A 16,549-nucleotide genomic window follows, 5' to 3' on the forward strand; every position below is an offset into this window, starting at 1 on the left:
TAGTATAAAGAAATGAATTATTTTATCGCCGCAGTTCTGGTATAAGATTAGTCAAGACACTACTGGCTTTCTGCGTGTGCAGTTTCATGACTGTGTGCTTAACTGCTGGTGAGCAGGGGGATGGGGAAAGGGGCGGAGTTTGAGCTCCCTGCTGGGCAAACAATTCACACCTCTCCACGAAAACACTGAGACAGATAAATCGGAGAGCACAACTAAAGCTTTTTTGATAGTAAAACACCGTATACAACTGCCACAATATAATTATAACATTTAAACCAAAGATTGGACTTGTATAAACATTTACTACCTTACATTACCTACATAGACGAAAATCCAGTTCGCTTGCGGTTTTATAAATCATGTACATTTCCATCGGTATAAAGTCCATCAGCTTATTGAAGAAGACAAATGCAAAGTTCCATATTTAGTCAAAAATGTCCTCTTCAAAATGCATTAAGTGTTTTGGTATCCCACCCCTCTGGAATTTAGTAATTAGCCATAAACTGAACTGAGACACATTCTAAAAAAGCTAATCTGCTTTGGCTATGCTGAACAACCGACCTCCTAAATTATAATCGGGCAGTATAACTTGATTGACACCCACATGGACCATTTGTAGACACTTCTAGCTTTCAAACATGCCCAAACTCGACATGATTGACCACTCAGAGGCTGAGAAAATCAAAAGCATAATCAGCACAACTAAACCTTTTACGCGTGCACCCATTGGTCTTGAGTTGTGTGTTCAGCGGGTACAGGCCAATCAGAAAAGCGCTACAGGGCCGTGCAGAGAAACTATCAGGAAATGGCAGCTCTGCTCTAGCAGTCTTCCTGCAAAACTTTATACAGCAGGTTTTTTGCATGTTTGGCAGTTTTTTCTGATCGCTACTTTTCTACAGGGTTTTCGCTCAACGTGCGATTTATCGGCATCACGGCGTGCTCCCGAAAAAGCCTGAATACGTCACAGCTTCTGGAGGAGTTATTTCGGAGTGGCTTTTTTTTTTTTTTGGAGGAAAACTGTGGATTGAGTTGAGGAGTATTCCAGCATGGAGTGGGCAGGGTCCTTGGCAGGTACGTAAATTATGTTGCTTTCTTTTTTGTATTAATTTTGCTTGAAGTATAGAAATGTACTTTTTTTTGCATGCAGTATGAAATTCTTGAGTTTTGCATGCAACACGACGGTGTATTTTTCTATATGCAATATTGGGTGGCTGTGGTTCAGGAGGTAGAGCGGGTTGTCAACTAATCGTAGGGTACGCGGTTCGATTCCCGGCCCACATGACTCCATATACCGGAGTGTCCTTGGGCAAGACACTGAACCCCAAGTTGTCCCCGATGGCAAGTTAGCGCCTTACGAGTGTGTGTGAGTGGGGAATGGGACACAGTGTAAAGCGCTTTGGATAAAAGCGCTATACAAGTGCGCCATTTAACACAGCAGTGTTTGTTTTCTACATGCAACACGGCACTGCATTTTTTAATAATTAACATAATAAAATAAAAATGCACCAGCATGGGTTTTTATTTTATATATATATATATATATATATATATATATATATATATATATATATATATATATATATATATAAATATATAAAATACTTTATGTGGAATTATTATTATTACTATTATTATTATATAAAAGCCATTTTAGTATTTATTATGAGTGATTTTGGGTACTTATTGTACTTTGTATCTATGATTATTTATTGTTACAGAGAAGAAGAAAAATGCTCCTGATCCTCCTTACACTTCTGATGAGGCCTTCTCCCACATGGAGGTTTCCACTGCAAAACTGACAGCTCTAACTACCCCCCAGAAAAGTCAGAGGAGAGGGGTCACTCATGTGTCCATCATTTGATTTATTTGGAAAGCAAGTGCTCCTTCATGTGGGGCTCTGGCACTATTTTTAATAAACATTATATTTTATAAGTATGTTTCAGACTTTTTTTGTGTGAAATTACACATTGTGTAACAGTTCACACTAATGCCATTTGTTTTCATTTTGTGCCATTTAGAGACGTTTGGTGCCATTTTGGAGAGGTTTTTACTTAATTATTATAAATAAAACTGTTTGTTCAGTTCAAATATCAGTTGTCCAACACAAACATGCAAATAATCAGTATCAGCAATAAAAAAAAAAAATTCACAACTCGATTTGTGCAAGTTCAGTTATTATAGTGTCTTATGTTACATCTGTAAACATCTGTTATGTGAAATAGCTTATTCGGGGCAGGACTACTAGTTCAAATTTTGTAATTATTATAATTTTGCATATTATGCAAGGCGTATGTATGACCTCAACACTCAATATTCATGCCAGAATATATGAGAGTAGTTAGCGACATTCGGAGGATAATGTCATGCACTGCGACCAAACTTGCAAACATGCAAGGAGAATGATCAAATTTGATTAAATGCTATTTTGACAACCTCTTTAGTACAGTAACATGATCATTTCGATGGCCATGGCTCACTCTTCAAATGAATAACTAGCCATTTAAAAGCGGACATCGTCTTCCCTACCCGATTTCTTCAACACCTCGATGGCTTGGCTGTACAGAGAGATGGCGTCTCCATATTGTCCGGTCTTAAAGCAGTCGTTGCCAGCTTGTTTCAGCTCTGCCCAAGACTGTGACCGCCGCTTCTGAGGCATGTTATCCCGCTAAATTCAGATAGCAGTGACTAGAAACAAACAAACAGTTACTTTTAGCTAGCTGCTTAGCTAATATCGTGCTTCGCTAGCTGGGTTTAGTCTAGTCAACAAAGAACCAGTTTAAGTACAAAGTTAACGTTAACAAACTATATATTACGGCAGGTTCTTACCTTAAATGTTGCTGGCTGATATATGGTCAATTATTAAGGTTAAAAACACCGACAGACTGAAGTAACTGTAGCAAGCCTAGCGTAAGATAGAAAACTAGACGCCGGGTGAACACCTAAATGTGCAGCTAGCTGCTCAGCTACATCAACTAATGAAGAACAAGCAGCTGCTCTGACGTCGTTTAAAGTTTACACCTACATTAACTAGGAAGAAGACAGCATTGTTCTAAGATCTACAAAAAAACAGACATAACACCGCGGGAACTAAATGAGATTAGAGACTGTTTGTTCCTCGTCGAATGTATAAACGGTGTACAGTAGCAGACTCGTTGAAGAAAACGCAGGCGAGAGAAGTTAGCGTTAGCTCAGCGTTAGCAGTAGCGCCGGCTCGACGCAGCGGTGTCAGATTTCAGTTTCAATTCGTAATGTCGCTGATCAGTTAACTCTCAGGCTGCTATTTAAAGCTAGTTTGCATTCCAAGTGTGGAATCTCGAGAGCGGAACTTTTTAAAACACTTAAAATTAAAACCTAGTGTACCAAAACAACAACTTTATGACCAAGCAGCATATTCCCCGCATGCTTACCTTGTCATAAATGATCTCCGCTGCCAAATGGACAAAACAATAATTAAAAGAGACCACACCTTTCACCGTGAACGCATTATAAGGCAACGGCTTAACGCCCTCTCACACCCGCAGCAGTCATCTTTAGGGTCGGTTCATACTGAAACTGATGAAAGGCATTTACGTCAAAGGGCCGTTTATATAGGTCGCTCCATTTTCCCCTCCTACTGTATGGTGTTTCCACATCTGGAAACCTCCGTTTTCATCTGGAAGACGTTTTATTTGGGCCGTTTGCCTCAGCTAAGAATTTTATTTACATAACATATATTTTTTAGGTTTGCTTTTGGTTAGCCAGGAAAGTTTTCTTCATGGAAGTAGAACATTGTTTTTAGGTTTGCAGAACATTCCCTTAACATTCCCCTAATGTTCTGTTAACATTCCCTTAACATTCCCCTAATGTTCTGTTAACATTCCCTTAACATTCCCATAATGTTCTAACATTCCCTTAACATTCCCCTAACGTTCTGTTAACGTTGTTAACGTTCCCCTATTCTGTTAACGTTCCCCTAATGTTTTGTTAATGTTCCTTTAATGTTCCCCTAACATTCTGCTAACGTTCCCCTAATGTTCCACTGACATTCTGTTAATGTTCCCCTAACGTTCTGTTAACTTTATCTTAACATCAATTTTCATTATTTATTTTACATATTCATACATTCATGCATCATTAATCATTTTTTTAAAAAAATCTGTCTATTTAACAAAATTATTAGTGGGCATTCCATGTTTTTGTTGATCCACTGTTTAATTGTTTACATAAAATAAAATAAGGCATGAATCTCAGGACATTCAAAGCAGTAATTATCATTTAATTATCTCACACTTCAATGCTTGGTGCAGTGACATTGTAAAAAATTGACAGTAGAACTCATGGCTATGTTTAATAGTGAAAGTAAGAGCATTTCCACATGCACAATGCGACAAGAACGTTATAACGGTGCCTAGGTGTTAAGACTAAGTCTCAGCTCCTAAATTATTTAAGAGTGCTAGACAGGTGTCCTAACCTAGTTAGAGTAACAAATGGCAGCAGAGAGGTCGAGATCATGTACTTTCTGACAAAGAAAAATATGTTGGAATTATATGATGACAAGGAGTTGATAAAAAGATACAGGCTTGATTGTCAATATATTCTTTTTGTTACTGACCTAGAAATTCGGTAACTTCTCCCACTCTAAGAAACAATGCTCTAACTGCAGAAATGAAAGTAATAATTATCTGCGTTTTTTTTTTTTTTTTTTGGCGACTTGAAAAATGCAGTAGTGTACCAGTGATGACTTGGGCCCATCACAGTCCACAGTAAGCAGGGTCTTAAATATTACTATTGCGGCACTAACCACATGAAACATAATAAAGCAGTTCATTGAATTCTCAACTGACCTTCAAATCATACGGTAAAAGCAAGCTGCTTTTATGAGGATTGTGGACTTCCCTCATGTTCACATCATTGATCCAATTGTAAGTGAGGAGACATACATCGATATAAAAGGATTCCAAAGCACCAATGTTTAAGTTGTGTTTGATGCCAATTACAAGATTCTGGATCTTGTGCCAAAATGGCCAGGGTCAACACATGATGCTCTAGCCTCACTGGGTTATTTGAACAAAATTATGTTCAGTTTGCCCTGGATGTCATCTGCTGGGTGACTCAGGATATCCTTTAAACACTGGCTTCTCACCCCTTACAGAAGACCACAAGGAGAACAGCAACTCAATTATAACAGGTACTGGACTGGACTGAACTGTAGACAAAATACCAATAAAATACCTTCTTCCATTGCTACATGGTCCAGTTCTGATGCTCACATGCCCATTGTAGGCACTTTCGGTGGTGGACAGGGGTCAGCATGGGCACTCTGCCTGGTTTGTAGCTACGCAGCCCCATACACAGCAAGCTGTGATGCACTGTGTTCTGACACCTATCATAGCCAGCATGAACCTTTTCAGCAAGTTGTGCTACAGAAGCTCTTTTGTGGGATTGGAACAGACAGGATAGCCTTTGCTCCCCACACACATCAGTGAGCCTTGGGCACCCTGAGCCTGTTACTGGTTCATTTGTTGTCCTTCCTCGGACCACTTTTGGTAGGTACTAACCAGTGCATACCAGGAACACCCCACAAGACCTGCCATTTTGGAGATGCTTTGAACCAGTCATCTAGCCATCATAATTTGGTCCCTGTCGAAGTCACTCAGATCCTTACGCTTGCCCATTTTTCCTGCTTCCAGTACATCAACTTTGAGAACTGACCGTTCACTTGCTGCCAAATATATCCCACCCCTCGACAGGTGCCACTGTATCAAGATAATCAATGTTATTCACTTCACCAGTCAGTGGTTTTAATGTTTAACTCCTAGTAAGTTCGTATTTACAAGTTGGGAAGTCGTAATTACGACATCAGGTACGTTCCAAGTAACTTTGGTCAGAGCAAGATGGCAGTGTACCTTCTCTTCATTAACTACACAAAAAAATAAAGCAAAGGTTTTTTAACTCTACTTCTAGAAAATGGAGAACAAAGAATGCGCATCAAGTATGTTTTGCTTTTTTTAATGTTTTTAATCAATTTATGAAGCCACTGTAAACATTTTCGGTTACATAAAGTATTATATCGTAATTGTACAATGCTATTGCATTTTGTGCAAGCAATTAGCTTGTTTTATTGTAAATTAAAAAAGCCTGAAAATAACTTGCTGCATATACACATAATAACTGACATCAGTAAACATTCGATTAAAAAAATTTACCATCAACCACAGACATTTCATCAGTTGATTCCACCATGTTTTCTTACTGACACCCCCCAACTCAGAAACTCAGAGCTCAAAGAAAATCCAGTTTCCCACTCATAGTTATGACTTTATGGTGATGTTCAACTCATACATTCGATCTTTCTGATATGACTTGAATGCACCATTATGGCTTATTGGTGTATATGGGTGTGATCCCTGGCAACACATTTGTTCCTTTAACTAATGATATGTGGTGGCAAAAGTCCCAGTAACACATACAGTTACATCTGGCTGTAAATAATAATGACTAGCTTTTGATGTCATCCCTTTATTATAAAAATTACATGTAGATTGTTGGCATATGTGACAAAACCACTTGTTACTGATCTTAATGTCTGACTTTCGCTCTTGAAAGTGATTCAAGAATGCAAGGTTGCTGAAAAAGCTGTGTCCAAGTGGTCCATGATGGAGGGGGGAACCAGGCACACAGCAGAGCTGTCAGGTAATTTTCAGGTAATTCTAGAGCTATCAGGTAATTTCAGAAAAATTCAGAGTCAAAAATTTCAGAGTCAAAAAATTCATTTTGGATTTTGACAACAAATTGTTCCGTTATCTGAATATGGATTAAATGTGTAAATAACGTATGAATATTTTCCCATTTTCTCAGGAATTCTGATGTGTTTTGGGATGGCTGAATATTTGGGAATGGCCTGTTTCAAGCCCATTTGGGACCCATGTGGGACCTACATGGACATGCTGTCCGGGTCCCCAATGGCATGTTGGAAAAACAAGAAGTGCCATAGGAAGCCCAATGATGGCACATTGCAGCTTGAGACATATCAGATCAGTCACAGTGCTGGCTCTAATAAAGTGTTGCACAGCATTAAAAGAAGACGCTGTGGCAAACTGAACCAACATAGACACCACCTGAGCCCATCCTCCTTTTATACAGGGACATTCTTAATTGAATGACTGGTCTTGCTTGTCTCAATTTATGGATTTAAGTTTATTTATTGGACAAATATTCAAGTTTGTGTGTGTAATAAGAACACACAGAGCCAACCCTGTCTCTCAGGTTTCCAAGTCAAGCTGTAAAATGTTTAATGATTTTATCCACAATGATGTTAAACACTGGTCTGTCTCTGTTAAAACTTTCAACCACCATTGTGATTGTCATGGGCTTCTTCTCAAATCGAAAGCTCTGACCTTACATTCAAGTGTTTAATAATCTAGAAAATCCAGACAACTGGTATGCAAAACACACCTTTCAGTGAGTATGAAGACTACATTTGAGGGTTTTAAAATTGAAACACTAACTGGAATAGGAAACCAGGACAGTGTTAGTACTCAATAAGTATCTAGAATAGTACACAAGTATGCGATCAGAGACACAACACTAGCTTGTTTAGAAGAGACAGATGGACAGGGAAATTTGTCCCTTTGCAATTGTCAGGATAGTAAAAGAAAAGATATGTACCCTCTTAATTTAAATGTGGTTTGGCGGACTCCCAGCAATATTTTAAAATATTAGCACACACAATCCAACTTAAATATTTCTAATAGTAATGTGTAAAATAAACTAATGAAACAAAAGAGGGGAGTTTCTCTCATGATACTTTTTGTAAATAAAGGTTCACCCCCACTAGTTTGGGAACTCCTGTTCTAGATGAGCTCAGCATGAAGCAAAACCAGAGGAGGTAGATGCAAAATTAATTGCTATGAATCCATTTTTCACACTGTGTACTCTTCCACTCAAGTGAACTTGTCTAACAGAGTCCAGTGTGACCTCTCCTTTATACAAGTGCAATGTGAATATGGCCAGGTAGTAACTAATCCGATTATTTTGTATGTGGCGTGTGGCAATTAATTCCCACGGTGAAGTTACATTTTGAAATCAAATGACAGAAAGCTCAAACACAACAGATTTCTATATTTAATTTTCTGCTGTTTGGTAGAGGGACATCAGGTCTATCAAAGTCCCAAACAGAATGAGCCATCTATTACGCCAACCACAGAAACTAAATTGATTTCTTTCCTGCTGACTTTGCCCTCTTTGTGCCTGAGCAAAACTGCATCTAGTTTTTAAGCATTCTATATACCTTTAGTGTAGCTAATGCGTGGTAGTAGTTCCACCGCCCGTTTTTAAACTATGAAAGGAATGAGAATGGCTGCACTGCAATTGACAGTCATCAAGTATTTGATGCACTGATTATGAAATGAAGTGAGGAAACCCTGTAAAAATGTACAGAAGCTGTAATTTTTTTAATCACATTAGCACAAGTAACACATACTCTTGAATTTCACATGAGCACATTAAAAAGACTAGTTTCTGATTGTTTCATGTTTGTAAGATAAAGTCTCATATACACAGTAACATGACAACATTGAAACTGAACCCTAAGTGGATAATAAAGCCACTTGTATAATGGCAGTTATATGAGAGGGCACAAAAGTTAACTTTAATGAACGTTATTAAACCGGACAAGATATGCACACGCCACCTGCACATAACCGAGTTGGAAGGAGGAAAGTGGAATGCACATAAACCAGAATCTTACCTTATTTTTTGATGCATTCCACAAGCACCACATCATTAAAAATATGGACAAAATACACCAATACATGCATCATTCCTTCATGACTTGCATGCAAAAACACAAGTGTTGTTAAAGCTCCTGTCATTCCTCTGTGGTTTCTAGCACTAGGATTTACTGCTGAAAATATTGTCCAATTTCTTCTGTTTGCATTTGATTATGCATGTGAATATATGATGCACATCTGATTAACAGGAGTTGATAAATGACATTAGAAGGTCAAAAGACATTTTATTCCTCAAGGACTCAAGAAATACTCCACTTGTACAGGAGTTGACAATTTTTGTTTATTTGTATGTTTATTATACATTTAACATCCAGTAGTAAAGGTGCAGGATAAAAGAGAAATGCAGAGACAGAACCACCCTGTAAGAGAACACAATCATATGAATTGGGATTTTCCACCAGTGTGAGAGCAAATGTAGAAGCCTAATAATTATTCAAATGACTGCTTTTTGCAGCATTCAAGTTGGAAGTGATATGTTACTGTGCACATGTATAACAGATTTTGGAATTGAGCTATAACATTCTTTGAACATTTGGTAGGCAAACACACCACAATAAAATACAGTACACCCATCTTCTCTAGACTTCTTCTGAAAATGTACTTACCTCAATTTATTTACTAGAGGGCCTCACACTCTCAAAAACCCCAGCCTCCTTCATACTGTTAAACTCCTTCATGGCATCATACTGCTTGTAAAAGTCAGCATAAGCCTGTTTCCGAGGCTCTGTTACAGTGAACTAGAAAATAAACATTAAATCATTATAAAATCAAAGCATTAAAAAAAAAAAAAAAAAAAAACTTCCTAAAATTATTCTGCATTTGTCTCTGTACTATCAGTGATTTTTCTTCATTATAAAAGGTGGCCTTCAAATGCAAGTGTCTAGAATTCATATATAAAAATAATTAATTATTTTTGTAAGTGAGCAGCTTTGACTAAAAGGGTTCAGCAGCAATAAAGAAAGAATTAAACACTTAAGTAAATTAAGTATATTAGGAAATTTGGTACACCTCTTTATTGTCCCTATTAATCAAGAATTAATTATTTACTTCTCATTCTGCCAAATTGTGATTTTATAAATCACTGGTTGCAGCCCATGTTTCTTTATCAATGGGCAGTGTCAATCATAGGCCCACATACTTGGGTGGTGGGCCATTTCTAGCACAGCACTGACAGTAGTATGGTAGTCAATAGCTGCGTTTACATGGACAACAATAATCCACTCTTAATCCGATTAAGACCATACTCTAATTAAGAAACTACCATGCAAACAGCCATTTTTACTTACCTTAATCTAATTAAGGTCATAATCGAAGTAAGCAATAATCTAATTAAGACAGGTGGAGTACTCCTGTTTTAGTCGCATTATGGACATGTAGTAGTGACATGTAAACACCATAATCACATTATGAACGTCGTGTGAGAGTTTTCACCGCATTTTGTGACAGGACATGATCACACACGGCAGTTTTACGGTGAACAAAAGAGTTCGGCTGTGTCCCAAATCGCATACTTTCCTACTATAGGCCTGTAGTGGGGAAAAATACATGTATCTTGGCTACTATATACATGGTAACTACGCGATTTGGGACACATCCACTGCTTCAAGCAGTTGTCTATTAGCACGTATAGCATGACAAATAATTAACCGCACTTAAAGCGTTAGTAAAATAATAAATAACACCACCCAAAACTGTATACGGTACCATAACGTAGACGAAATGTATGTTGATACGTGAAATTCTGGAGGGACGTCGGACAGCGTGGCGCGGTGATGTAATGACGCGGGCTCTTAATCTAATTATGATCTATAATATGTAAAACGGGTACACAACAGGAGTATTCTAAAAGTGACTCATGTAAACACCTTAATCACATTATTACCTTACTTAGATTAAGGTTAATAATTAGATTATTGCTGTCCATGTAAACGTGGTCACAGTTGTAGTGGTACACGTGTGTCAGGTGAAAAAGGGTTTTACATGGAAAATATACTACGTAGCCAAAAGTATCTGACACCTGACCACACCCACGTGAGCTTGCTGAACATCCTATTCCACATTTAGCCGCCCTCTTGTTGTTATAATAACCTCCACCATTCTGTGAAGGCTTTCCTCTAGATTTTTTGTGTGTGGCTGTAGGAATTTGCCGATTCAGCCAAAAGAACATTAGTGAGGTCAGGCACTGATGTCAGGCAAGGAGGCCTGGCACTCATTCAGCATTTCAATTCATGCTCTGTTCATGCAACTTGAGTGCTTCCACACCAACCTTAGCAAACTAAAAGCAGCCAGTTTTCATAGCTTCATTGGTCACATTAGCAAGCACTAGGGTTGGGTGATCTTCTCCATAGTCAGACCGTCCTATCCTCAGCCAGTGAGATCGCCAGTACACGATATTATTGTGCTCGAGGCAATAATTATTTGCCAATTTATTTGCTAATTTATCAACTTAGTTATTGAATAAATTAAATTATTTACTTACTTATCACAGAAAATGACACATGGAAAATGAGAATCGCGGTGCGTCATTTTGCGAGCAAAGATGGAGTTGGTGGTAAAGAAAAACGTCACATCACCCATTTTCAATATTTCTGTTTTAAACCAGATGCCAAAGGCGTCTCAAGTTCCCAGGAAATATTTCACACATTTGAGGAGGGAATGAGGAAGCTGGAGGCAGGCTCAAACAACTCAAAACGCACTTAATTTTTTTACTTTCACTTTTCCATGGTTCAAATAGGCCTGTGACGATAATTACCCAATCGACTTTTTGCACGATGTATGAACATAACCTCAATTTTTGGTGACGTGATATCGCCCATTGTATTTACATAAAAATTAAGGTCAACAACATTTTAGCTGATCATGCTGCCTCAGTCATCCCATCTGCTCTCCGTGCCGGAGGCGGGGCTCAAGCAGCTCCTCCACGTGCGCGCACGCGCGTACACACACACAGAGCAGACAGAAACAGGTGAAGAGAAGGCGTTACTTGAGGCATTATTTAGTGTTTTCCTGATGACGACAGCCAGTTTGGAAGAATAAGTCCAAATGGACTTGGTTTCAAAGCCGCAATCCACAGCTCCGGTGTGGGAACATTTGGTCTTTAAGCCGAATTAGAGATGAGAGCCAATTAATGTGAATGAGCCAGTACGTCGACTTTGTTTAAAAACAGTGGCTACAAAAAGAGGCACTACAGCTAATCTAAAAACTCATCTAAAACATAACAATCCTACCAAGTTTTTCGAGCTGGGAACAAAAACTGCAGTTGGAGATGGACAGGGGTCTTCCAGACAGCTATTATGGATGCCTTTGCCCAACAGTGCAAAAAACGTGGCGGAGTCAAATAGCGAATGCTCACAGATAGCATAACTCGCCATATAGCCAAAGAGATGCAGTCATTAAACACGGCAGAAAAACCAGCATTTAAAAATATGCTGCAAACTTTTGACAGGCAATAAGTATTGCCAAAGAAAACGTACATCTCCCAAACTGCCATTCCAGCCTTGTACAACAGTGAAAGACGACATTCTGAAAGAGATAAAAGACTTCTCCTTTTACTCTGCCACTACAGATATGTGGTCAAGATCAAATATGACCCCTTTGTTAACAAAAGTTTATTTATTATTTATTTAGGATATAAAGTCATCTATCAGCACAACCCTAGTAGGTACGATTAAAATGTTTGATATAGTCCATAAAGGTACAGGAGATATGATTCGCAGGACAGTTCTGCCTGATTCAAATGCAGCAAAAGACCAATGTAATAAATGTGCGTGACAGCCTTCCTTCAGCAGAAATGTATGAAATCTGATCACAAGTGGTCACTGAAGATTTATTCATAACGCCAGGTGTGAACGGCTATGCTTCTCGGCTGATCACTTGTAATCCGATCACCCAGGATGCACTGTTAATGCCAGGTGTAAACGAGAAAATAGTGTATAAACTACAACCCCCACAAGGTGACCTGTGTTTAGGTAACCAGTAAAGTGTTTAAATAGCCACCAACGCAACACCAGTCAACTGCCACAACTAATTAACAAATTAATTTTATGCATAGACTTAACGCAAACGTTAGTAGATGTCAAGTATAAAGACATTTCAACTGACCTTGAATGTAGCTGCTGCGAACAGAGCCAGGCCAAAAGCAAGGGGCAGATGAAACCTCAACCGCTTTGCGAGGAGACCTCTCATCTGAGGCTTTGCAAGAGACATGCTGAAAGATCTGTAGATCACACAGAAAATCAGATACTGTAAAGGAGGAAGGGTTAGATATAGTCAGAATGTACAAAGGTTGAAACAAATTAAATTTGTCAAGCACAGAAATTAACATATCACATATTGCAGTGCAGTGATTCACCATATATCAGCACAGTATTCCACACACTAATAAATAACCATAGGTATTGCTTTTGTTTATACCGTTTGAAAAGCCTCTCAAACTGTGACTTACTTTCAAATCTCAGTACCTAGGGTACTAGAGGCTCTATAGGACATGAACATATTGTGGGTGGGGAAGAATTACAGATGCTAATGTCTGGGAGTTGGGAAATTTTCTGTTTTGACTGATTAAAGCATCCGCATGCTTCCATTAAGAAGAATAATAGATATTAAAAATTAAATTTCCTTCGGAAGTACATTAGATGAGACAGCAAACAACTTTTGCCGCAACTAGCATTAATACCGTGTATATTGGCCTGCGCCGGGAAACCACTATCTACATTAACAGCTACCAAACCACTTTATAACCCAAGGTTTGGATAAACAGATGCACAGAATGTTAAAGCGTTCAAAAGCCATATAGAGGTCGATAACTGCTGGAACGTTAATTAAGGACGCATACAGCAAGTTTTCAATGAACAGTTCAAAAAAGCGCCCAGCTAACAAGTTAGCTTCCTAGCAATTCACATAGATGACAAGGTTTAGAGCATTTATCAAACACACTTCCTAATTATTCTGCATAACCACATATATATTAGTCATATTAGACTCCACATACATTACAATATTGAAACGAGTCAGTAAGAACCAGATCAAATTAAACCAGGAAACGTAACCTTTCGCTGCGCGACCTTCACAGAAAACGTCCGATAATCGAGGCCAGCGCGTTGAAATACTACGGAAACTCGCAAGGGCCAAAGTATCATGGGAGGTGACGGAACAGCCCGCTCAGTTTTTCAGCGACCTTAGCTCCGGAAGTAAACCTCCTGACCATTTTCGCCACAGACTTTTCAGTCAATTCTTCAATAAAGAGTTTCGAATCCTGTTATATGAATTAAAATAAACTCCTCATAGTGAATTGATAGCAATTAAATGCTTACTGACTATTTAACACCGATTCAAATTAAATTAATAATTATACCTATGATAAAATAATAAAATGAGTAAATGCAGCAGTAAATATATAAATGTGTCAATAAATATAATACTGAATTCAGCATTATAAAATATTTAATCATACTCATTTTCAAAATAACTCACATTTCAGTTTCATGTTTTTATTTCATGTCTTTTTTCAAAAGACTACTTTTATTTCATAATGCCACATGTATTTAATATCAATGCTTTTATTTCCTTCTGTTGTCAACACCTCTGGGGCAGAGAAGGAGAAGATGCTCACACATCAAGGCCAAAGCAACAGCACAGCAAAAAAAATCATTATTTAGCCTGTGTTCTTTTTCAAGTAGACGTGCAGGGAAAGTGTAGGCTGCTTGACGACATGACTGTGAAAACTATTTCTGACCTTCTCAGAAAGTCTACCAACTGTTTGGACAGAAAGAAGAGACCACTCGATTAACTCTGCACTCTAATCCATCTTTTTATCTATGTGTCATTGTATCTCTATGCATTGTTTGCACTGGACACAGTATTGAAACTGTAACTACTTCATCTGTGAATAACTTCCTTATTTGTGAATAACTACCTTTTCTGTGGATAACTATCTCATCTGTGGATAATTTTGTATACATGACTATAATACTGTATAGCACTGCAACAAAATATACTGTACTCATTGCACCTTAGCATAGCAATAGATGTATATAATACATACTATACAGGTTTACTATTTAAATTATATCTATGCTATTCATGCATTTTTATATTTTTCATTTATTCTGAATAAATTGACTTCTGATATTCTGACTTCTGAATATTTTATTTTATCTTACATTATTTCTTATAAGTATTTTTGTGTGTTGTCTTTTATGTATGTTGCTGGAACAGTCTAATTTCCCCTTGGGATCAATAAAGTCTTGTCTTGTACCACAAAACCCAAAAAGTGTCACTGCATCCATTGCCATTAATCAAGGTCCCTTTCAGAAAAATAAATTGGCATGGACTTTATCTGGCTGTCAGAGAGGTGCACACAAGGATATTTCTATGTGTTAGTTCTGGTGGATTATGCAAAATGAGGTGTCCACAAACATTTGGCCATATAGTTTATCACCTCAACCTCCTTACATTTACATTTACATTTATTCATTTAGCAGACGCTTTTATCCAAAGCGACTTACAGATGAGAAAATACAAGCAAAGCGATCAAGCAGAGAACAATACAAGTAGTGCTACTATACAAGATCCATTAATTGAGTTCTAGAAGAAGCAAAGTGCGCAGAGTCGAGGTGTAAGTGCAATTTTTTTATTATTATTTATTTATTTTATTTTTTTATGAGTTGGTTAGGTGTTCACGGAAGAGGTGGGTCTTTAGCTGTTTTTTGAAGATGGTGAGAGGTTCTGCGGTCCGGATTGAGGTTGGAAGTTCATTCCACCACTGAGGAACAGTTAGTTTGAATGTTCTTGAAAGGGACCTTGAGCTGCGCTGAGTAGGCAGTACTAAGCATCGGTCGCTAATCGATCGCAGATTGCGTGAGGGAATGTAAGCCTTCAGGAGAGAGTTAAGGTAGGAGGGTGCTATTCCAGACAAGGTCTTGTAGGTGAGCATCAAGGCCTTGAATTTGATGCAGGCTGCTACAGGAAGCCAGTGGAGGGAGATGAAGAGGGGTGTGACATGGGTTCTCTTGGGCTGATTGAAGACGAGGCGTGCTGCAGCATTCTGAATCAACCTCCTTAAACTGTGGAGAGAGGCAGTTCCTGGGGGTCTGGAAATGGTGGTTCCAAAGAGGGATGAGCTGGGACCTGAGGTGTCCTTAAAAAACCTAGCTCATACCACCCTGGTCCCCTGTGGAGACCACTTATTGCCAGTCCAGACAGCACCAGTTGCCAGATTGTAAGGTGAATTTTCTGATGTGTTTTTGCTTCTACTCAATCACACAAATATCATAGAACACCACAATGAATCTCCTCCAGAGGTGGCTGAATGCAGCCTCTCCTATCGCTTAACCGAACACAAGATAAATGGAGTTCAGGATGAAATCAAGGCTAATGCTGGACATTGGTCTGATTGAGGAGTCTCAAAGTGATTGGAGAAGCCCTGTGGTCTTGCTGCCATTTTTGTGTGGACTTTATAACAGTCAATTTGTTACACCAATTTGTCACACTTTTCAATTTGTTTCAATGTCTGATGCATAAAATATTCTTGCATGGAACATATGCTGCAGTGTGTTTAAATGATATACAGTATCATTTTATAGTAATGATTGGGAGCTGCATTTACAACACCTGAGAGCTGTGATAAATTCATTGAGATGAGCAGGACTTAGAGGAAAACCAAAGAAATGTGCAATTGGATTGTTGGAATTGTGGTACCTGGGTTTCCACTTGGGCTAAGGGCAGGTGAAAAGACAGCAGTGATTGTGGCCTGCTCAAGACCCATGTGAGTGCTCAGT

The 16,549-nt window shown here is 38.4% G+C and overlaps 2 protein-coding genes across 4 annotated transcripts in view; both read right to left on the bottom strand.

Annotated features, from left to right (window-relative positions):
* tomm34 (translocase of outer mitochondrial membrane 34) overlaps positions 1 to 3,646 on the bottom strand; it is a 52,291-nt gene extending 48,645 nt beyond the window's left edge. Inside the window, exons 1-2 of one of the 2 annotated variants that reach the window (XM_053636911.1) lie at positions 3,408 to 3,646; positions 2,527 to 2,685 (exon numbers count right to left, since the gene is read on the bottom strand). In XM_053636911.1, coding sequence (XP_053492886.1) covers positions 2,527 to 2,656 — 130 coding nt within the window. In that variant the 5' untranslated portion in view covers positions 2,657 to 2,685; positions 3,408 to 3,646. Of the gene's footprint in view, positions 1 to 2,526; positions 2,686 to 2,826; positions 3,381 to 3,407 lie in introns of those variants that run through there. The other variant, XM_053636910.1, reaches the window with a different exon arrangement.
* A 5,380-nt stretch (positions 3,647 to 9,026) lies between these two features.
* LOC128615071 (cytochrome c oxidase subunit 6C-1) lies at positions 9,027 to 13,965 on the bottom strand. Of its 2 annotated transcripts, none has more exons than XM_053636915.1 (4): positions 13,820 to 13,965; positions 12,873 to 12,987; positions 9,377 to 9,508; positions 9,027 to 9,130 (listed from the first exon to the last, which is right to left on the bottom strand). In XM_053636915.1, exons 2-3 carry the CDS (start codon positions 12,975 to 12,977, stop codon positions 9,383 to 9,385), a joined length of 231 nt encoding a protein of 76 aa, XP_053492890.1. In that variant the 5' UTR covers positions 12,978 to 12,987; positions 13,820 to 13,965; the 3' UTR covers positions 9,027 to 9,130; positions 9,377 to 9,382. The 2 variants fall into 2 exon arrangements, with proteins under 2 accessions (XP_053492890.1, XP_053492891.1); XM_053636916.1 differs by having other exon boundaries at positions 13,762 to 13,877.
* Between the last annotated feature and the right edge of the window lie 2,584 nt (positions 13,966 to 16,549).

The sequence above is a fragment of the Ictalurus furcatus genome, chromosome 11 (genome assembly GCF_023375685.1).
Source record: "Ictalurus furcatus strain D&B chromosome 11, Billie_1.0, whole genome shotgun sequence".
Lineage (NCBI taxonomy): Eukaryota > Metazoa > Chordata > Actinopteri > Siluriformes > Ictaluridae > Ictalurus > Ictalurus furcatus.

Excerpts from the sequence above, each read along its gene's own strand:
- LOC128615071 (XM_053636915.1), bottom strand. The coding sequence starts at position 12,977 with ATGTCTCTTGCAAAGCCTCAGATGAGAGGTCTCCTCGCAAAGCGGTTG. Across the intron at positions 9,509-12,872 it reads TCGCAGCAGCTACATTCAAG|TTCACTGTAACAGAGCCTCG; the intron begins GTCAGTTGAAAT and ends TTTATTTTCTAG.